Below are 23,232 nucleotides of genomic sequence, written 5' to 3'. Positions count from 1 at the left end.
ACTGCACAATTCAGGTTATATAATTATATAATCAGTGGGGTTTTTTATTTGACAAATGGTAGAATTTTTCGCCCACTTTGACATTACAGAGCACATTTTGTGTACATCGTTGACAAAAATGTTGAATGAAATCAATTTTATCCCACTTCGTAACACAACAAAATGTGAAACATTTCAAGGGGTGTGAATACTTTCTGAAGGCACTGAGTATACGAAACATTAGGAACACCTTTCTAACATTGAGTAGCACCTACCAGTTTTTCCCTCAGAACAGCCTCAATTTGTCTGGCAAGGTGTCAAAAGTGTTCCACAGGGATGCTGACCCATGTTAGCTCCAATGCTTCCCACAGTTGTGTCAAACTGGCTGGATGTCCTTGGGTGGTGGACCATTCTTAATACACACAGGAAACTGTTGAGCTTGAAAAACCCAGCAGCGTTGCAGTTCTTGACACAAACCGGTGCGCCTGGCACCTACTGCTCAAAGGCTCTTAAATCTTTTGTCTTGCCCATTCACCCTTTGAATGGCACACATACACAATTCATGTCTCAATTGTTTCAAGGCCTAAACGTCCTTCTTTAACCTGTCGCCTCCCCTTCATCTACACTGATTGAAGTGGATTTATCCAGGCTGTATCACAACCGGCCGTGATTGGGAGTCCCACAGGGCGGTGCACAATTGGCCCAGCGTCGTCCGGGCTTGGACGGTGTAGGCCGTCATTGTAAATAAGAATTTGTTCTTAACTGACTTGCCTAGTTAAATAAAGGTTAAATAAAAATAAGAAAAAATTTAAAAAGTGACATCAATAAGGGATCATAGCTTTCACCTGGTCAGTCCATGTCATGGAGTTCTTAATGGTTTGTACACTCAGTGTACAGTACTGCTAGAATATTCCACAGCACCAGAGAGAGAGTGGCCAGTGAGAACACACACACACACACACATATGTACTGCACGCACGGCAAGCTCACACACAAACTTGACATACGCACACACACACCTTCCGACACACACATACCTGTTGCATAATTATCACAGTTTCAGACCCTGAGAGGCCACCACAGGACCATTACCACATGTTTCTGATCCCTTGATTTCTAAAAGGAGAAAGAGGCTAAGGTGCCTCTCTGAATTTTTCATTCTGCTCACTCCTCTTTCTGTAACTACTGATAAATAAAGCATAACTCCAGAGGGCTCGCAGAATGGGATGTTTTTTTAGTTCTTTATTTTTATGAAAAATGTCATCTCGTTTTCTCCTTTGATATTTTCCTAGTGAACCGTGAGGTGAGAAGACAGCTTGTTCATGACGCTTTATTTGGATCGTCCATCTGTAGATGCAATACAGACTATTAGTAACATTTACTAACCCTAGCCCTAAACTTAACCCTTACCCTAACCTTTAACCATTATTCTAAACATAACCCTAACCTTTGCAAGCAGTTGCTTATCAACAGATAGTTTGTTGATAGTATGACCATCAGTAGAACATTTCCAAGTGGACTATCTGGACTATCCAAATAAAGCGTGACCGCTCTTTCCTGAGATGGCTACAAGAGTACCAACTCTACGTTATGATCAAAATCAAATCAATTGTTATTTGTCTCCTGCTTCGTAAATAACTGGTGTAGACTAACAGTGAAACGCTTACTTATCGGCCCTTCCCAACAWTGMAAAGAGAAAAAAAGACAACGAATARAAAAACGTTAACACGAGGAATAAATACACAWTGAGTAACGATAACTTGGCTATATACATGGGGTACCGGCACCGTGTCGATGTGCAAGGGTACGAGGCAATTGAGGTAGATATGTAATGTACATAGGTAGGGATAAAATGACAAKGCAACAGGATAGATAATAAAGAGTAACAGCAGTGTATGTGATGAGTCAAAATTGTTAAAGGCGCTGCATGGTCAATATGTCGTCTGATTTGCCTGTGCAGCATTTATTATGATACGGCCTCCGCAGAAATCAAGGCATTCGTACGTCTAGCACTTCGACCAACCAGCGCAAAGCTGTTGTGAAGGAAGTTGTCAAGGAAGTGAGTTTGTGTTGATACAGGACATCCCGCCCTCATCTACCGTCAACCAATGATGTCAATGTGGAGCTATACGTTGCCATCCACATCTTACCACATTTGAGAGCCACACATCGATGCCGTACAGAGCTCGATTTGGCCTCTGAGTGCATCCAGAGGCTCCGTATTAACGTCACACCCTCCATACGAATCCTCCGACCACATTTTCAGATCAAGGATAAATTGGTTAGTGCAAAAGGGTCAATGCAGATAGTCCGGRTAGATATTGAATAATGATACAGCTTCTACCCCCCCCCACGCCATAATACTGCTAAATAGTTAGTTAAATAGTTMATCAACAGCATTATATTCAACATAATCACCATGGGTGCCATGTAATTTGTGCTGTGAGGGAAAACACTTGCTAGGCCTATATATACAGTGCAAAAATGAAAAAAAATATATATGTCAAAAATCTAATTCAATATCAATATGAATTTTTCATAATTCAACAAGGGTATTTTTATTTTATTGTCCTTGAGACCTTCTGACTTGCTGTTGGGCTGTCTCCTGGTGAAATAGWTTGGTTAATGCCGCCGCCTAGCGGTCAAATAGTATCATCACACATYGACCCATTTAATGCTGAGGACCAATGAAAATGCAGTGAGTGCGTATGACGTACTTTTTCTTAGCGCGGGAAAGAATGATGTCGACAACTACATAAGTAAACTACAGGGAAAAGGCGAGACACACACCCCACGAAAGCCAGTTTTGAGACGTCGTTTTCGCATAGTTTGTCATTTTATGTGGCTAATATCCTTCGAAGTGATATGGATACAGAACGGAGTACTGAAATATGTGGGAACGTCCCGGATGTAACATTGTCAACACCAAAGAGGAAGGACTTCTCTACAGCTAAGGGGGCTCATAAAAGGTACGAAAATAGTGTTCCACAAAGTCACAAGTCTTGTTAACTGGACAGAGTCATAGCTCCCTCTATAGCGCGGGGTGACACTATTGTAATTGCTCCCCATTCAAGGTACTTTTCTTTCATGGTGTCGTAGTTAGCGTCTATTCAGTTAGCTGAAAGGTTGTTGTGATACTTCATCTTTGCCGCTAGGTGGCGGTAGTGTAACGTTACTGAATGTTGCGYTTGCCTCAGCAAAAATGTTACACGTTTGAAAACTCTACAACGTACCCCCCGACAAGGCAGGCAGATTACTTTTAAGATGCTATGATCAAGTACACCTAGAGTAATAAACCAATATATTGAATGGTGCCAACTTTGCCACAAACTAACTGCACTTCCATCAAGGTACAAACTGGCAGAGAGTACTAGTTGCATTTTCATTAATCAATTAAGTTTGTGGCAAAGCAAATTCCATAGTGTGGCACCATTTCAATTTCTAGGTTGAATAATCTAGGTTTATTTCACATTTATCATACCATTCCCTCTTGAACACAACTTGATATAACTTTGTCAGGATCTTGAACGTAATCTACCTACCTGGTCTTTAGGCCTAGATCCCTGATAACCTGGCCAGACTCTTATACACACTGAGATGTGGCATGTGATACTATTCCATCTAGGTTATAGATCAGTGATTTCATTCAATAGGATATCAGGAAATATTATACTCGTTTTCTTTTCCCCCCCTTAGGACCCCATACTCGGGASACAAAGTCCATTCCAGCTTCAAATCACCTGTAAGTCTTCTGGTGTAGAATTGCTTTTGCATATCACACAGACCACAACATGTTTTGGCATCATCCTAGTCCTTGTCTTTCCCCAGGTCCAGACCTCCAGTACTGGCCCCGCCAAGCCTGAAGACGAGATAGAGGAACTGAAGACGAGACGGGCAAAGTTAGACTCAGAGATTACACTGTTGGAGAAAGAGTGCGTACAATGGGGAATAGAGTTGAATAGTAGAGGAGTTTAAATGTCATTCATTAAGATGTCCTTCACTATGGTTATTCTACTGAATGGAATGAATCTTTTACTTGTTGATTAGGTTGTGTGTGTTATCTGATAGTGTTGTCCAATATTTGTAATGGCATTAACACTTTGTTTCCATGCTGTTATTAATTCACAAGCAATACATTGGCGGTATAGATGAAACCATGTGTGATGAGAGACTAACCAATGTGTGTGGATTTCTACAGTGGGATCAGAGTTGATGAGTTGGAGCAGCACATTGACTTGCTACATGAGTACAACGACATCAAAGACGTCGGACAGTCACTAGTAGGCAGGATAGGTGAGGCCTACACACACACACAGGTGTACACAGTATACAAAAACACACACAGATTTTCACATTCWCTAACTACTCTGCCACAATCTAATCAGCTTTGGTGGTAGTAAAATATTTTTCTTCCATTCAGTAGAATAGCCATAGTGAAGGACATCTCACGGACTGACCGTAGTATAATTTAAACTCTTCTACTTTAGTTATTCAAATAATTTCAACTCTATTCTACTTTTCTGAAAGCTCCATTGGTTACATTAAGTCAGGCAAGCACAGATGGTGTTGGAAATGATTTCAAACTGTTTTTTGTGTGTGTGTGTGTTGCAGCTGCCCTGAGAGGAGTGACCACACGAGACCTGTACGGCCAATTTGGGCTTGAGCTGGATGACTGAGGGAGAGAGAGTGGGTGCCCATCCTATGCTCTGCCCCCTCCAGAACAAGGGGGGCTAAGTTGCATTCTTCAACAGTCTTTTCTTTGGTGGGTGTTTGGCGCGGTATGGCCTAATCTACATAGGTATAACCATGTGTGTAGGCAGCACACCGTACACAATTGCCCTCTGGGCCAACAACAAAAGTGGAAATTCAGAACAGTACAGAGTCTGTAGACATTGTTGCACATCGTTCTCTTCTACTAAACCCCCCCCCCCCCCATTTTATGGGTCTTGAGTGTTGACAAAGAACTAAGAGAATGGATGAATCTTAACTTCAAACGGAATCTACTTGCTCTCCTACATTGCACTTTTATAAGAAGGTAATGCATTTATTTCCATTAACTATAGTATTGGTGCATACTCTGCTTCGGAAGTACAAGGGAAAACTGACTTTCAAACTAACGTCTGCTCTATTTCCAAATGTAGTGCTGGCAAGTTTTACCTCAAATGTATTATTTGCAAATTAAGTTCTGGCAAGGTCCAGTAAAATACAACTATTTGTGCAGTATGTTTTGTTTTTGACTGCAAATGATGTCTTGAATGCATGTTCGGAGATAAAGTGAATTGTCYCGCCAGTGTCTTCAGAGGGTTTGTTGGACTTGTTTATTGGAGGAGAAAGTTCTGTTGAAGATCACTGAGGAGAATGATTGTCACTGATTGATAAAATAAGAGGTGCCTTGTCATAATCTGTGGAAACCACTGATGATGTTTTGTCTTGAGCTGATAGTGGCTGTAAGAAATGCTGCCGCATTGCCCAGATGATCCAATGATTAGTGTGGTAGGCTTTGTGTGTGTTTTATCTCCTCTTTTGCATGAGTCAATGAGCATACCCAATGGGCGCAAGCCAGTTGTTTCAACTTAATTTTTCAATGTATTGTGTCGTGGAATCAACGTGAAAAGTACATTGGATTTGCAAAAAGTCATCAATGTAAACTTGTTTTGAGGGTGAAATTTCAGCCACAGAATTGTCATCACGGTAACCAATTTTCAACATAGACAAACCTTGTATAAAATATATTMMATTTGYACCTTTGAAACAACATCAGATCGTCAACRTTCTATCCACTATCGGAAAAGACGAAAGGMTAGGCAGCACCTCCTACTGGAGAATTGATCTATCTACAACTATCCATTTGGTCTCTCCTTTGCCAAGACAATCCATCCACCTGGCAGGTGTGGCATATCAAGAAGCTGATTAACAGCATGATTGTTACACAGGTGCACCTTGTGCTGTGGACAATAAAAGGCCACTCTAAAATGTGCAGATTTGTCACACACAACAATGCCATACATTTGGAGAATTTGGCAGTAAGGATGAATACCGGTTTCAATTGTACCGGGCAGATGACAGACAGCATGTATGGCGTCATGTGGGTGAGTGGCTTGGTGAGGTTATGGTATGGGTAGGCATAAACTACGGGCAATGAACACATCTCCAAATAAACTAAAAATACAAGTTAAAGAATAGGATTAAGCCAGTGGGTCAGATTAAACTATCCAAGCCTTAGATACATGTCCTTTAAATGTTGGTTGAGTTGTCAACCTAACACAATTCTATATGACTTTTGTAAATAGCCTATCTTACAAACTAATGTCAAAGTTTTTATTCAACCTTAAAATGAGTAACCCATCCACAGTCAGATTTTGAGGTTACTGTGACTATAAAAGTCTTATGTAATCATAGAAAGTGTGTATGTTCAAGATAGCGCGCAACGGTTCCTGGTCTGTGGAGATCTCCACAACATAACTATCTGTGCAGAACCTCGAACAGCATTGCCCACTTGCGCTAYGTACTTTTAATGTAATCTCAACTACAATACKGGTCTTTTGGTTGTGCTATTTAGTTGAAGMACAGTGATAACATATTAAGTTGTTGTATAAATACAACATATCTTACATTGTGTTCCCATTTCAACTTTATTGTGCTTACTTGGGGTGGGCGAATAAAGGTTGAAATTCCATTCATCGACGTCTCAACCAAAAATGACCCGGATTTCCATGTTGAAATGATGTGGTGTGCCTAGTGGTTAGTTTCCTCTGACTCTATAGCCTACTGTCTTGGCTAACTTTTTATTCACACTTCCTGCTWTAGAAATAGCCTGCAAAATAGCAAGCAACCGCAAGGCACCCTCATTAAATAATAATGTTATCATAATAGCTAAATATAGCTTCTTTTTTTAAAGGGCTTTCTGTAAATGATCAAGTATTATCCTGTGATAATTTTCGCAGCCTAACAACAATTTCCAGCACAACTAACTATACTGCCATAGAAGAATGTGGTTATGGTGTGAAACGAATGCCTTATTGAACCCTGCACCTACCTCGGTCCATATCCGAACAGTACCAGTGCTGCGCTCTAGTGGAGGCCTGGGTTTATTATGGGCAGAATAKAACTACCGTTATGCGCAGGTCTGGTACAGTGAGAGGCTCCCACAGTATGACTGTATACGGTGATCTCCCCTACCCTACGATTTGAAGCTGTGAGGGTTTTACGTGCGTCTCATAGACCCGCATCAGGCCCATGTCACTACCGGGTGGAAACGGCCGTGCACCCACTCGTTTGCAGGGCCGCATTTCCTTGACAGAATTTCTGCGGCAAGCTCCACCTCTATCGGAGTCAATTATAAACTATGGGCGCTGTGATTGGTTGTAGGTCATGTCACTCATCGTTTACACATAACAGGGTATACGAAGGGGGCGGGCTCAACTAAGAAAATTATAGTCATTTGAATTACAGTAGCGAGAGAGCTCATGGCTACAATGAAGCTGAAAAAAATKATACTGGCGATATGAATTAGCTGATGATTTAGATGGGGGCAAAGTCGAACCAAGGAGGCAGGCGAATTTGATATAATCCTACAGGAGGAAGGGCAGTTCGCTGAAACCCTGGTGTGTGTGTTGTGTGTGTGTGCCAACGCACAAGTAAAAGCCAGAGAGCGGTGGAAGGCTTTGCTAAGCCGATCAAGGCGGAATTGTAGACAACAAAACGGGKTCCACGTCCGGTGTAATACGCACATTATTGTGATTGTGGGGGACGTGAAACAAGGTATGTCAAAGAAGAACACTCACAGCACTTGTCATTTCTATTTCCCTCAATGGTCTGGTTTCCGGCTCCATGATTATTTAGTAGCCTAGTGAGGTCCGAATAGCGTAGGCTTCACCAACTGTCCTTTAACAACCTTGCCAGTGTATGGAAGCCTGTGTTTGAATGGATCAGGTTCGAATCTGTTGGACGATTCTATTCCGTTATGTARAATACCCTAACATTATATCTTGTCAGTGCCAAGAGGGCGTGTGGCCGAAAATCGGGCAGCGTTGACACACTAAATTGAGAGGCTACAGAATAGCCACCACCACTCCATTCTAGTGTGTATTTCGTTGCGCACTACAGCGACGCATGCAACCTTGCTGATGTTGCTATCATGTTATCATAAATCGATCGACACTATGGACGGTCGATCGAATGTACACGATTGAAACCTTTTAGAGATGTAACGGTTCTGATTATATTTGGTCGGGTCGCGCACATGGTATAGCTGCTGGTGTTGGTCGAGTCTTTTTTATTTCCCATCAGCAGTGAGCCTSTCTCTCTCTCTCCCCCTACTACCGCAGTACTGCTGCTGTGATGCTATTGTACGCGCGTTAAATTTCCGGGATGTAGGCTATAGCTATAGACCATCTATAGATGCGCAGGTTGCCAAACATTCTCATATTCCAAGCCCCTGCGTATGTTGTGATGTTGAATGATGATTTATAGCCTAAATAGTCATATTATTTAATCGCAGCAATGTTTAATCCTCTTCTGTGGGCCATAGCCTAGGCTACATTATAAATGTATGTAGCCTATAGCCATGCTGGCCAGATGGTGTAATATCCGCTGATGATGAGCACTTTGACGCATGCGATAATTTGTTATCATGATCATGCTCCCGCCTCATARCAGAAAATATTATAAATAAGAATCATGTGTTCTTGTTGACACCGATGCATAGATAGTAGCGTCAGATAAAGGTTCCTATCTCATTAACAAAAGGCACTGGCCATATCAGGTAGCATTGAGAGGGACCAACRTCAACGAATTATTGTTACCCCCGGTGTCCTCTGCCCTCTGGCTCTGTGCTAGTTCTGATCTGTATGTACCAACAGTAAATAATACATTTTTATGTAAATCTGTGAGCCCAAGCTTGTGCTRTAATTGGACAGATAAAATTGTAACAAACAACATTTCTCTCTTGTAGCCTACTGCATAGTCTACTGCACACTGATATGACAGCCAATTTGATAATTCTTTGATACCAACATATGTCATAGGCAGAGACACCTTTGGTTTTGTTTTTACATCAATATGGCGGCCTGGTACCCGGCCTGGAGAGCCCTTGTGGTCAGGACATTCCCAAACTGGACCTTGCAAAAACAAATCAAAAATCACATTTTATTTGTCACATGYGCCGAATACAACAGGTGAAGTGCTTACTTACGAGCCCATTCCCAACAGTGCAGAGTTAAAAAGTAAGACAAATATTTAAATACAAAGGGAAATAGTAACACAATCAAAACAATAACAAGGCTGTATACAAGGAGTACCAGTACTGAGTCAATGTGCAGGGGTACGAGGTAATTGAGGTAATACAGTATGTACATGTAAGTATGGGTAAAAGTGACTAGGCAACCAGGATATAGAGTTAGCAGAGTAGCAGCAGCAGCGTGTGTAAAAGTGTGTCTATGTGTGAGTGTGTGTGGCGTCAATATGCATGTGTGTGTGTGTGTGTGTGTGTGAGAGAGTATGTAGTGTGTGTGTGTTGGAGTGTAGTATGCGTGAGTGTGTGCGTAGAGTCTAGTGAGTGTGCAAAGAGCGAGTGCAAGAGAGTCCGTGCAAAACAATTAAGATAATAAAAGAATAGAGGGGGTCAATGTAAATAGTCCGGTTAGCCATTTGTTCAGCAGTCTTATGGCTTGGGGGTAGAAGCTGTTCAGGTGCTTTTTAGTCACAGACTTGGTGTTCCGGTATCGCTTGCCATGCGGTAGCAGAGAGAACAGTCTATAATTTGGGTGGCTGGAGTCTTAGACAATTTTTAGGGCCTTCCTCTGACACTGCCTGGTACAGAGGTCCTGAATGGCAGGGAGTTCTGCCCCAGTGAAGTACTGGGCTGTACGCACTAATCTCTGTAGCACCTTGCGGTCGGATGCCAAGCAGTTGCCATAATAAACGGGGATGCAGACAGTCAAGATACCCTCAATGGTGCAGCTGTATAACCTTTTGAGGATCTGAGGGCCCGTGTCAAATCTTTTCAGCCTCCTGAGGGTGAAGAGGCGTTGTCGTGCCCTCTTTTTTTCTTTTTTTTCTTTAAATGTAACCTTTATTTAACTAGGCAAGTCAGTTAAGAACAAATTCTTATTTACAATGACGCTGGGCCAATTCACRACTGTGTTGGTGTGTTTGGACCATGATAGGTCCTTAGTGGTGTGGACACAGAGGAACTTGAAGCTCTCGACCCGCTCTAATACATATCGCAAAGGACACCTTGCTTTTTGAAAGGCTGTGAGGAAAAACATGTTATGAAGCATTCTTAGAAATGTTACAAAGCATGAACTAGACCTTTACTTGCATTTACTTGTAATTTAACATAGAGCCTATCCATAAAGGCATGTAGTGTAGTTCTAAATCTGGAAGTTATAAATAGATAGGAAGACATTTATAAAGGGGAAAAGGGATGTGGAATACAGAGAACCTCTATAGAGATTTAGAACAGAGAACGTTTGAGGCCCCTCTATTCTGATCGAGAAAAGCCACCCAGACCCAGCTGTGAATGCTGCTCAGGAAAAGCTCGGAGGCAGCGAATGTCAACGGCCGTGTTTTTAGTCGCCTTCCTTATCTAGATAGTCCTACCTGACGACACTCACCTAATGCCAAAGGCAAGAGTGTAGGCAGGGTCTAGGCAGGGTCTAGGCAGGGTCTAGGCTTATGCTCGGTTATATTTGACACATCACTAATTCAGTAGACGCTCCTGTCCAGAGAGACTTACAAAAAAGTGCTTTCAGCTAAGGAAGGCAAGACTACCACAACCACACACCACAGGTTCATTGAAAGTGCAACCTCTGTGTTAGAATAAAATGAAGTATAAGTAAATGAAAGTAAAGGTCTAGTTTATGCTTTGTAACATTTATAATAATGATTTATAACGTATTTTTTGTCCCTCGCAGCCTTTCAAAAAAATCAAGGTGTCCTTTGCAACATGATAGGCAAATGCCCTCTCGTCACATCGCCGACTGACTGTACAGTAACTTGTGTTCAGAACATGGGACCATTGATTTAAGCCCTTAGAAAATATTCTTGAAAATTGATAGAATGGGTTGACATTGTGACTTGTGTTTCCTACTCTCCAGGATGATGCGCCTGGCCTGCTGCACTGTCCTGCTCTTTGTGTTCCGTCTCCTGGTGGGCCTGCCCTGGTTCCAAGTCCTCCCCTCCATCCTCATCTTCTACCTGGGCTCTGGAGGTTGGAAGTTCATATACATTTTTGCCAAGACCATCGGCAGAGACGTACAGTGAGTGGGAGTATAGTGTGGGCTGTGGTGTGTGTGTACCTGTCTGCAAGTAAATGGGTTTGTTTTTCAAGTCACTCAGAAGCATGTTTTATGGAAACATGTGAGCCAGTCCTGCTCGGTTTTAAGACCTTTCGAACAACAGATCATTTGACCGCGGCTAAATAGTTGTGTAATTGTCTCCAACAAAAAAAGCAGCATATTCCTGTAAGACAAGCTAACGTGTGCGACAGGGGGGGGGGAGTGTTGAGGACTCCTGAGGTTTCTCTGTGTTGTGACCTCACAGCTAGCTCGACAAGACCATTGGCAGACACCTGGAGTGAGTAGGGGGTTAGGGGTGTGTGTTACGTTCCCCAGCAAGAAAAACCAAAAATTGACGCTCAAAAACGTAAGGCGAACTAACAAAGAGTCACTGACATCAAGCAAAACTAAACAGTTGGGGTTTTAAGAGGGGTTCTGAGAGACACTCATCTGGGTGTCCACTGAAAGCTGACTAGCAACAGCAACTGGGACCTAAAAGAAACACACCACGAGCGGCCCACTAAATTTGCCCAAGAACAAGCAAACAAAATTAAAACCAAACATAAAGACAGGAAGCAAAGCAAAAAGTGGAGCGAAACGAAAACAGGAAGTCATTGCTCCTTTATTATAAACAAGTTTACAGCTTTGCAGAACAGCTTTTTTTTAAACAACAAATATGACTAGGACTCGGAGTGCAAAATGTCCCCTACAAGAAAATGATCATGTTCCTGTAAGACGAGCTAAAGTGTGTGACAGAGCGAAGAGTTGAGGAGTTAATCAGGTCAGGTATGGAGGAATATTTCAGAGAGAACAGAGACGTAGCGCAGACAAACGAGAGAGACAGGTGCTAAGGTTTCTCTGCGTTTTAAGCTGTTCCTTTTATTTATACAGGTTTTTCCTCATTGAGATAACATCTCTTTTCCAAGAGAGACCTGGTCCAATAGCAGCAGGGGGAACAACGTTTCAGATAAAACCATGGTGACAGGTACAGCCACTACCCCTCGCCCCCAAGTAACCTTTCAATGTTTGCAGATCTGAACGGTTTGGAATGGTGTAGTGGTGTTGACCTTACAGATCTGCAAACATTGAAGGGGAATCAGTTGTTACCCGTATTTACACACTGCTGAGCCAAACCGGGCCGAGCTGAGTTGTACTACTCTAGCCTGGTTGTGCGTCCACCATGGTTCAGACAGGAAACGTCACGTATTAGTTGAGCCATTCATTCGAAGATGACAATCCATGCAGTACTGTACGTTAGTCTTGGCGTTAGTTTTTGCTCCTTCGGGGTAGCTCACTGCCAGATCATGCGTCATGTAAGATATAATAATTCAGGCAGAAAACAAGCTATGCTATACCAATCCCCCTGACCGAAACAAAAGCAGAGCCCAAACAGGTGGAGGCTGGGCTGAGTGGTGGGAAAGCAGAAAACAGACGTGCATAGCGAGTAACGCATGTTACAGCATTAGCACGTCACCGAGAACACCAGCGCATAGCTTGTGCACGGCAGCCATCAGAGAATGTGTGTGTAAACCTGGTTGACTAATAGACCACCATTTAGTTTTTATTAGGATCCCCATTAGCTGATGCCAATGCGCTACTCTTCCTGTGGTCCAAACAGGAATGAAACAAGAAACAACACAACAAATCTATATCATAAATACAACAAAACATCACACAATACATTGTGCACTATACAAATGTACAATGCTCCATCATTACCATTACAATATTGCAATGGGTGTGTGTTAAGAGTGTGTGGGTGTGGGTATGTCTTCACAGCTATATTAAGGTAGGGTGATGAATGAAATTGGTGCAATATCAGCTGGTGCAACACTCGTGTTTCCTGTATGAACCTTTTGCGCTTAATTTCAGACAGGAAACCATTTATTGGAAGATGACAATACGTGCAGCCACATTAGCAGTGGCGCTCGGCTCTGCTCCTTCAGGGCAGCTCACTGCGAGGGCATGCATGTGAGGTCATCATGTGAGATGTAATAATAACAGGCAGATATCACGGTATGCTATACCAATCCCCAAAACAGACGACGAACCGTGTGTACGGCAGACGCATGCCATTAAGAGCTTTAAGATCACCTACGTGATCTATGTAATATGATCGGTACTGCATATGTGTGACAATGAGGATACTGAGATAGCTTCTCTGAAAACCACGAGTCGGCTTGTTGGCCATATACAGTGGGGAGAACAAGTATTTGATACACTGCCGATTTTGCAGGTTTTCCTACTTACAACGCATGTAGAGGTCTGTAATTTTTATCATAGGTACACTTCAACTGTGAGAGACGGAATCTAAAACAAAAATCCAGAAAATCACATTGTATGATTTTTGAACACTTTTTTGGTTACTACRTGATTCCRTATGTGTTATATCCTGGTTRTGATKTCTTCACTATTATTCTACMATGTAGGAAATAGTMAAAATCAAGAAAAACCCTGGAATGAGTAGGTGTGTCCAAACTTTTGACTGGTACTGTATATAGTAGTATTGCAATTCAGTAAAAGAGAAGCGATGTAGCTATTAGACCCCGGGGCTTAGAGTAATGACACRATTAGCAATTACTGCAGTAACTCATCTAGGCTTCCACAATCTCTGTTCGTAAGCAGCAGAGGCCAATGATCTTGASGGTAAGCTGGGACCCATTGAGAAGCAGTAGCAGCGTCCATGCTGGAGTGGGCTGTCTGTAGCTCGGAGCTCGCCCGCAACGCTGGCGAAGGAACCGGAGCCATGATGAGTTGCAGTATCTTGTCATTTTTGCTAGCATCATTGGTCGACAGAGGTTCGCAGGTGCAGCCCGTGGTCAGCATGCGGTTAGCATCACATGAAAGAGAGGATAAAGGCAGTGTTAATTCTAGTGATGACAACTGATGTTCCATTGCTCGTCTTAAGTTCTTAGGAGTGTATGCGAGTACAATTAACATGGGAGTGGTCATAAACGGTCAGAACTTGAGAGATCATACAAGATTTAAAGGGATGGAACATTTAGTGCACTTCGGAATGAAGAACCCATAGAAGCCATCACACAGACCGCCCCTGGAAAAGCGTCAGTGTGAACCCAACGCCATCGCTTTAACGTCAAAGTCAAACTTGTGCTAATGAGAGAGGAGAGATGCTCTTTGATATGCACGTCGGTCGCTTCTTCGTAGGCCATGAAGAGTAGGTGGTCAGATTAAATCCCGAGCAGACTACAGGGTCCCGGCACCTAGAATCAACTGAAACCCTGCTATCGGACCATTGATAAGGAAGGCGGCATTCGCCCGAATGAGATTTCTAAAAGGAAAGCATACATGTATAACGACACAAGGTCGAGAACCAGATGCAGACACGGGAGGCAGATGGTTTGCGCTCTATGTTTTATAGTCCAAGGGATAGACAAAAGGCAGGTCGTCGACAGGCAACGGTTCATAGCCAGGGCAGAGTCCAAACGGGTACAGGGCTGTAGGCAGGCTCGAGGTCAGGGGCAGGCAGAGTGGTCAGGCAGGCGGGCTCAGTGTCAGGGCAGGCAAAGGTCAACACCAGGAGGACGAGAAAAAGAGAGACTGGGGAAAAACAGGAGCTGAGAGAGAACCGCTGGTTGAAATGGCAAACAAGACGAACTGGAACAGACAGACGGAAAACACAGGTATAAATGCACAGGGGATAATGGGGAAGATGGAGCGACGCCTGGAGGGGGGTGGGGACAAGCACAAGGACAGGTGAAACAGATCAGGGTGTGACAACAGAGAGAAGAGCTGAGATTAGACTGCTGCAGATCAGCACAGCTCAGCCATGACATACCAACATATAGTGTGCATCTGGAGAGTATTCAGAACCCTTGACTTCTTCCACATTTTTCTTACGTTACAGCCACATACCACATAATGACAAAGCAAAAAAAAAAAGGCTAATTTATTTAAAAAACAAAAAAAACGTCAATATTACATTTATTACAAGTATTCAGACCCTTTACTCAGTACTTTGTTGATATGTGTGGAAATGATCCCACGCATGGTTTACGCACAGATTTGTGCCTACGCGCGATTGATAAATGAGGCCCCTGGTCTTTGCCTAAATCTGAAGTGTGAATTGTTAGCTTCTATCTGCAATATTCCAGTCAAGGAAAAGTAACATACCTTGGGATTACCATAGTTTAGGATCAACAGGAAAGATGCTCATTAAACTTCAAGCCTATTATTGCAAAAAAAAAACGAAAAGAAGTTGAACCAATGGTTGCAGACCAATATTGCTTTCTAAATCTGAGGGGCTCCAGGCTCCAGGCTTACTTACGCAGCTCAGTCCCTCCATCTTGATAACAAAATGGGTAAATCTGTTGACCAGATGCTTTTCAACGTCATATGGAAAAATCGTACACATTATACGAGGAAATCTGTCGTTATGAACGCACGAATATGGTGGTGTACATTTTGTGGATTTCCCTACTTTGAATACTACTTTTAAGGTAAATTGGACATTCCTTAAATAATACAACTTCAACTTGGAATTTCATCCCTCATTACTTCTCCCGTTTCGGTGACTTCAATTTTATTTTGCTTTGTAACTACAACATTGACGAGATTCCTACGAAATGATCTGCTTTTCATGGACAAGTGTTCTTAGCATGGTCGTTAATATATAACCATACTTTCCCCCCGCATAGGTATTTCATTCGGAACAATAAGGATATTTTGTATAGAAAATACTTGCTCCCTCAGAACAAGAGCAGATTTACAACGTGCTTTATTTCAAAGGAATGTTGTATCTATTCATGGTGTCACAATGTACTGGAATACATTTGTCAATACTATCTGTTGGACAGAAGGTTTGGTTATTACCACACAAATACCTGCTTGTTAACAAGGTCAAAGAGGTCTCTTTCAGAATGATATATAAGTATTACCCTGCGAATCATTACCTGAAGGAACTAACAAAAGACATATTAACGTTAACTGTATTTGTTGCGATGATCGTCCAGAAACAGTTTTGCATTTATTTTGTCATGGTCTACATGGGAAGAGATTAAGGCAAGATGTTTGTAGATTTACAATTGATGATATTCTTGATGACTTTTGTTTGTTATGGGAGAATGTACTGCTCGGGATTTCCTTAACTATAATAAGGATAAAGAAAAAAAAATGTACCTCTTAAATTTTGCTAATGTCATATTCATGAATGTAAATTCACTAATAAAAAACACTCTTCCTTGTTTTCTATAAGGAGTTCGAGCTGTACATTAAAAGGGATAGTTCACCCAAATTACGAAATTACAAATTGTTTTCCTTAGCATGTAAGCAGTCTATCGACAAGGTATGACAGCAATCCATGCTTTGGTTTAGTTTGAATTTTTACTTTTTATTTAACTAGGCAATTCAGTTAAGAACACATTTTTATTTTACAATGACGAATTACCTCGGCCAAACCCTCCCCTAACCCGGATGACGCTGGGCCAATTGTGCGACGCCCTATGGGACTCCCGATCACGGCCGGTTGTGATACAGCCCGGGATCGAACCAGGGTCTGTAGTAGCACTGAGATGCAGTGCCATAGATGGCTGTGCCACTCGGGAGCAGTTAATTGAAAACAATCACAGTAACATACTCAATTGTTACCCATAAATGATTTGATATTGATATAAAAATGGCTGCATTGGACTTAAGAATACAGCATAGAATTCTAGAAATTTCTCAATTTGAACTTTGATACCAGATGCAAAACAGAGACAGGTGTTTTTGCTTTATCACTATGTACATCACGTCCACTGCTAAATAGTCAGGAAAAAACATGCAGAACAACATCAGGGTAGTGTTCATTAGGGCACTTAAGTTTAGGTAGTCCCTCCCTGTTTCAAACTGTTTCTTTCTATTTGGTGCCTAGTGAACACGGCCCAGTTTACTACAATGTCTCAACATTCAGATKAACATTGTTGTTCTCTTTAGACTCTTAGCACCTTTGAGCTGTTGTTGTTGTCGTCGTATTCTCACCCAACCTTCACCTCCTTCTCCCCCACAGTGCAGCGGGCGTCCTCATCAAGGTGAAATGGAACGTCAAGCGTCACCTGCGGGAACGAAATACCCTCCCGAAGATCTTCGCGGAGACCGTGCGTCGCCACGGGGACAAGACAGCGCTCATCTTTGAAGGCACCGGCGAGAAGTGGTCCTTCCGGCAGCTGGACGAGTACTCCAACCGCGTGGCCAACCTGCTGCTCCAGAGGGGCTTCGTGGAAGGGGATGTGGTGGCTCTCTTCATGGAGAGCCGGTCCCAGTACGTGGGCMTCTGGCTGGGCATGGCCAAGATTGGTGTGGAGGCGGCCCTGATCAACTTCAACCTGAGGCTGGAGGCCTTGGTGCACTGTGTCACCATCTCCAACGCCAAGGCTGTGGTGTTCGGCAGCGAGCTGACCGAGGGTGAGGAGAAGGGGGGGGTGGAGGGAGGAGAGGATGGAGGACTAGGTGAGGAAGTGGGGGGGGTGGAGGGAGTGGATGGATGGAGTGATTGGTTGAGTGACAGGTTGCTGGAAGCAGGGCCGCCAGAAAACGTGTGGCGAGGCGGCATTTATCACTCCACTTTTTATTTAATATAATATATCGACGCAAAGCGTATAAAAGAGGGGCAAAGTACTGCTTTTTTAAAGCGATTTGACTCCTGATTCTTCGACTCACGCACAATTTCTCTGTCCTTCACATCGGAGTGTTGCTGCAGGCTCTTTGCATGCCATGACCAATCAGATTCACGGAAATTGCAGGTAGCGCGGGCCGGGCACAACGCACAAAGCTCAAGGGGCGCTCTCCACTTTCCGCCAGTATTTATTTAGCAAGCCTGATAACACATCACTCACGACCACAGGAGGCAGGCGAGGGGAGGACGGCTCATAATAATGGTTGGAATGGAGTGAATGGAATGCTATCAAACACATTTAAAAACCATTTATGTCGTTGCAGACATTTCTATGAGCCCGTTCTCCCCAATTACGGTGCCACTAGCCGCCTGTGCTCCCGACAGACACGAGCAAAAACTCTGAGTTCATATTTTATTAGACCTACAGTTGCAGGACTACACGATGCAAACCTGCATAAAGCAAGTTCAGCCCTGTAAGTTTTATTGTCCAATCATGTTGCTTCGTCTGTGTATAGGAACCCCCGCAAGTCCTTAAAATATAATTCATATGAAGGTTGCTGCAGTTTGACAGGGTTTTCATCCTCCCCGAGGCGAGGAGTTTTTCCAGGAGTTTTTTTAAACCGTGTGACCTGATTAGAAAAACTGTGGTCCCATCATAGCCCATATTAAACCTTTTGTACAACAGATTAATCACATTATACTGTATACGGTCCCGAGTTTTAACTGGTTAGGTTACCAGATCAGGAAAAACTACGGGGCCCAGCAAATTCTTTTTTTGCCAAACCACTCTGGGACCTGTGGTGCCACCTCTGGCTGAAAGTCTTTGTTTTAAGGAAATTGTATACACCACRGGCTGGTTTTGCAGACAAACAGTGCATTCGGAAAGTATTCAGACCCCTTGACYTTTTCCAMATTTTGTTAGTTTCAATTCTAAAATTGATTAAATATGACATTTTCCTCATCAATCTACACACAATACCCCATATTGACAAAGTGAAAACAGYTTTTTAGAAGTGTTTGCAAATGTCTTAAAGATGTAAATAAGGTATTTCGTTTTTTTTATAAGTATTCAGACCCTTTGCTATGACACTCGAAAAGGATATCAGGTGCATCCTGTTTCCATTGATSATCCTTGAGATGTTTCTACAACTTGATTGGAGTCCACCTGWGGTAAATTCAATTGATTAGACATCATTTGGAWAGGCACACACCTGTCTATATAAGGTCCCACAGTTGACAGTGCATGTCAGAGCAAAAACCAAGCCATGAGGTTGAAGGAATTGTCTGTAGAGCTCCGAGACAGGATTGTGTCAAGGCAGAGATCTGGGGAAGGGTACCMAAAAAAATCTGCAGCATTGAAGRTCCCCAAAAATAGAGTCCTCCATCATTCTTAAATGGAAGAAGTTTGGAACCACTCTTCCTAGAGCTGGCCTCCTGGCCAAACTGAGCAATCGGGAGAGAAGGGCCTTGATCAGGGAGGTGACCAAGAACCTACTGTGGAGATGGGAGAACCTTCCAGAAGGACAACCATCTCTGCAGCACTCCACCAATCAGGCCTTTATGGTAGAGTGGCCAGACGGAAGTCACTCCTTAGTAAAAGGCACATGRCAGCCCGCTTGGAGTTTGCCAAAAGACACCTAAAGACTAAACACTAAGATTGAATTCTTTGGCCTGAATACCAACCGTCACATCTGGAGGAAACCTGTCAYCATCCCTACTGTGAAGCATGGTGGTGGCAGCTTCATGCTGTGGGGGTGTTTTTCAGCGGCAGAGACTGAGAGACTAGTCAGGATCGAGGGAAAGATGAATGGAGCAAAGTACAGAGAGATCTTTGATRAAAACCTGCYCCAGAGCACTCAGGACCTCAGACTGGGGCCCTAAGCAAACAGCCAAGACARCGCWGGAGTGCCTTCGGGACAAATCTCGGAWTGTCCTTGAGTGGYCCAGCCAGAGCCCAGACTTAAACCCGATCGAACATCTCTGRAGAGACCTGAAAWTAGCTGTGCAGTGACRCTCCCCATCCAACCTGACAGCTTGAGAGGATCTGCAGAGAAGAATGTGAGAATCTCCCCAAATACARGTGTGCCAAGCTTGTAGCGTCATACCCAAGACGACTTGAGGATRTAATCACTGCCAACGRTGCTTCAAAARTGTTCTGAGTAAAGGGTCTGAACACTTATGTAAATGTGATATTTTAGTTTTAAATATTTAACTCTTAAGGATCGTACCTTTTTTTTGTGGAAATGTGAAATTAATGTCGGAGAATATATTACATTAGATCTGATAAGATAATACAAACCAAAAAACATGCTTTATTTTTTTCCGTGTTTGAAATGCAAGATAAAGGCTAGGTCTAGATGTAATTTAGATTTTGGCCACCAGATGGCACCAGTGTGTGCGCAATGTTTCAGACTGATCCAGTGAAGAATTACATTACTGCACAATATTTTGTATCAAGTCTGACAGGAGTTTGCCCAAATGTGCCAAATTGGTCAATTGATACATTTTCAAGTACATAACTATAGAGAACATACAAAAATGCTATGGTAATGAAAAATAAAGTTTACACACTCCCAGGAATGTCATACATGGTGGATCATTAGCTTATACACTAACTTTCACACATCTAGATGGCCGGGCGGGGTGGGTGTGGAGCCAGAGACAGCAGTGGGGTCAAACTGTAGACCCCAGCTCCTACATTTGAACATAAAAATTGATTTGATCAAACAGAATTATGCTACATTCTATCTCTGGGATCCTCAGGATGACAAATCAGAGCAACATTTCTGAATGTATTTACCTTCAGAGGTGAATGTATCAAACCAGTTGCCGTGATAAATGTTTGTTGTTGTTGTGCACTCTCCTCAAACAATAGCATGGTATTTTTTCACTGTAATAGCTACTGTTAATTGGACACTGCAGTTAGATTAACAATAATTGAAGCTTTCTGCCCATATAAGACATGTCTATGTCCCGGAAAGTTGGTTGTTGTAAACAACGTCATTCTAGTCACATTAGCGTACGTTAGCAACATTCTTCCCGGTTTAGGGACACCCATCCCGTAGAGGTTAACATGATGCAGCCACCACTTATTATTATCTATCTATCCTGATGCCTCGTCACTTTACCCTGCTTTCATGTACATATCTACCTCAAATATCTCGTACCCCTGCACATTGATCTGGTACTGATACTCCCTGTGTATAACTCCATTCTTGTGTATTTTATTTTATTCCTCTTCTGTTAAAATTGTATTATTATTTATTTTTTTACTCTGCATCGGTCTGCATTCTCTTGGGAAGGGCTTGTAAGCAAGCATTTCACGGTAAAGTCTATACCCTTTTGTATTCGGCGCGCGTGACAAATGCAATTTGATTTCATTTGGTTCAGAAGCAGTCTAGCCAGTCCACAACAACGTATCCACTAGCTTGCTAACACATTTTTTCTTTCAAACTACTACACTTCCAGCATGTCTGACTACGAATACGAGGAGGAAGTGTTCTAATTTGCAGGCCAGCCTTATTTACTTGAACTGGAATACACAGACGAGGAGCCTCAACAGATGGAGGATGACAGAGAGAGATGTTTAATCTATAGTAAGAAGAGGAAGGACACATGACTATTGACTATGTAGAGATTGTGGGGTCCTGTTCAGACTAATGATAAAGCATACAGATTATATCAAGTCTATCTTTATCCTTTGGTTTATATCTTTAAGTAATTGGAAACCCTGCATCCCTCTGCGTTTAAACATGCCAAATGCAGTCAGCACATTTTTCCTGCTGAGAGAATGCAGACTGAGTAGGGTTTTTTATTTGTGTTTCTGTGAAATTAACTTTCAACTCACTCTCTCCTGTCATTTCTCTCTCTGTCTTGCTCTCTCCCACTCCCTCCCTCCATCCCTCCCTCCTCTCCCTCCGTCCTCCAGCCATGTGTGAGGTACACAGTTCCATGGGGAAGACAGTGCAGATGCTGTGTTCAGGGGACTGGGACCCCAAACGTGTTCCTGTGGGGACAGAGTGCCTGGAGCCTCTTCTAGACGCGGCCCCCACCCACCTGCCCAGCCGCCCAGACCGCTGCTTCACAGGTCAGTCAATCTGTCACTCAAAAAATCCATCCAATCACACTCAGACACTGTATAAGGAGCTAGACCTGGGCTCAAGTAGTTTATTCTTACAAATATTTTGATCATTTGATTGAACCTGTCTGAAGTGCAGTGTTTTCACTTTTGGGACTATTCCATTGYTTCCATTGCGCTAGCCAGGCAAGATCAGTCAAGCCCATAGTTGTACTGGTTTGTCCACTGTTTTCTATTGTATTTCTGTTATTTTGACTGTTTTTTCCCTTATTTGTTTTTGTATGTGTTTATTGATTTCTTGTCTCTGTCTTACAAGATCGTCTGTTCTACATCTACACATCTGGGACCACTGGGATGCCCAAAGCTGCCATCGTGGTTCACAGCAGGTAGGCACTAAGTAGCTCCTCTTCTCTCTCTCTCTCGCCCTCTCTTCTCTCTTTTCTATTTTCTCTCTATTCTCTCTCTATTCTCTCTATTCTATCTATTCTATCTATCTATCTATCTGTCTATCTATCTACAGTGACTTCAGGAAGTATTACTACCCCTTGACTTATTGCACATTTTGTTGTGTTACAGCCGGAATTAAAAAAAAATATTGATTTTTTTTTTCTCACCCGTCTACACACAATACCCCATAATGACAAAATGATAACATGTGTTTATAGATTTTAGCACATTTATTGAAAATGAAATACAGTAATATGTCATTTACATAAGTATTCACACCCCTGAGTCAATACTTTGTAGAAGCACCTTTGGCAGTGATTACAGCTGAGTCTTTCTGGGTAAGTCTTTAAGAGATTTCCACACCTAGATTGTGTAATATTTGCCTATTATTATTTTCAGAATTCTTCAAGCTCTGTCAAATTGGTTGTTTATCATTGCTAGACAGTCATTTTCAGGTCTTGCTTTAGATTTTCAAGTAGATTTAAGTCAAAACTGTAACTTGGAGGCCTCCCGGGTGGCGCAGTGGTCTAAGGCACTGCATCGCAGTGCTAGCTGTGCCACCAGAGACTCTGGGTTCGAGCCCAGGCTCTGTCGCAGCTGGCCGCGACCGGGAGGTCCATGGGGCGACGCACAATTGGCCTAGCGTCGTCCGGGTTAGGGAGGGTTTGGCCGGTAGGGATATCCTTGTCTCACTAGTGACTCTTGTGGCGGGCCGGGCGCAGTGCACACTGACCAGGTCGCTAGGTGTACGATGTTTCCTCCGACACATTGGTGCGGCTGGTTTCCGGGTTGGATGCGCGCTGTGTTAAGAAGCAGTGCGGCTTGGTTGGGTTGTGTTT

The 23,232-nt window shown here is 42.9% G+C and overlaps 2 protein-coding genes across 3 annotated transcripts in view; both read left to right on the top strand.

Annotated features, from left to right (window-relative positions):
- The first annotated feature begins 2,696 nt into the window (after positions 1–2,696).
- On the top strand, positions 2,697–5,269 carry swi5 (SWI5 homologous recombination repair protein). Its single transcript, XM_023983405.2, has 5 exons — positions 2,697–2,948; positions 3,676–3,721; positions 3,808–3,911; positions 4,178–4,272; positions 4,591–5,269. The coding sequence occupies exons 1-5, from the start codon at positions 2,845–2,847 to the stop codon at positions 4,653–4,655; spliced, it is 414 nt and encodes a 137-aa protein (XP_023839173.1). The 5' UTR covers positions 2,697–2,844; the 3' UTR covers positions 4,656–5,269.
- A 2,141-nt stretch (positions 5,270–7,410) lies between these two features.
- Positions 7,411–23,232, top strand: part of LOC111961263 (long-chain fatty acid transport protein 4) — a 28,009-nt gene continuing 12,187 nt past the window's right edge. For both annotated transcript variants that reach the window (XR_011477020.1, XM_023983403.2), the window contains exons 1-5: positions 7,411–7,740; positions 11,079–11,240; positions 17,263–17,657; positions 21,797–21,955; positions 22,263–22,332. Coding sequence is in view for 1 of the 2 variants with exons in the window: in XM_023983403.2 (XP_023839171.1) it covers positions 11,080–11,240; positions 17,263–17,657; positions 21,797–21,955; positions 22,263–22,332 (785 nt within the window). In the remaining variant the exon portion in view is untranslated. The remainder of the gene's footprint in view (positions 7,741–11,078; positions 11,241–17,262; positions 17,658–21,796; positions 21,956–22,262; positions 22,333–23,232) is intronic.

This window comes from Salvelinus sp. IW2-2015, linkage group LG4q.1:29 (genome assembly GCF_002910315.2).
Source record: "Salvelinus sp. IW2-2015 linkage group LG4q.1:29, ASM291031v2, whole genome shotgun sequence".
Lineage (NCBI taxonomy): Eukaryota > Metazoa > Chordata > Actinopteri > Salmoniformes > Salmonidae > Salvelinus > Salvelinus sp. IW2-2015.
The sequence above is the reverse complement of the archived record's forward strand: the minus strand, read 5'-3'. Positions and strand labels throughout refer to the sequence as shown.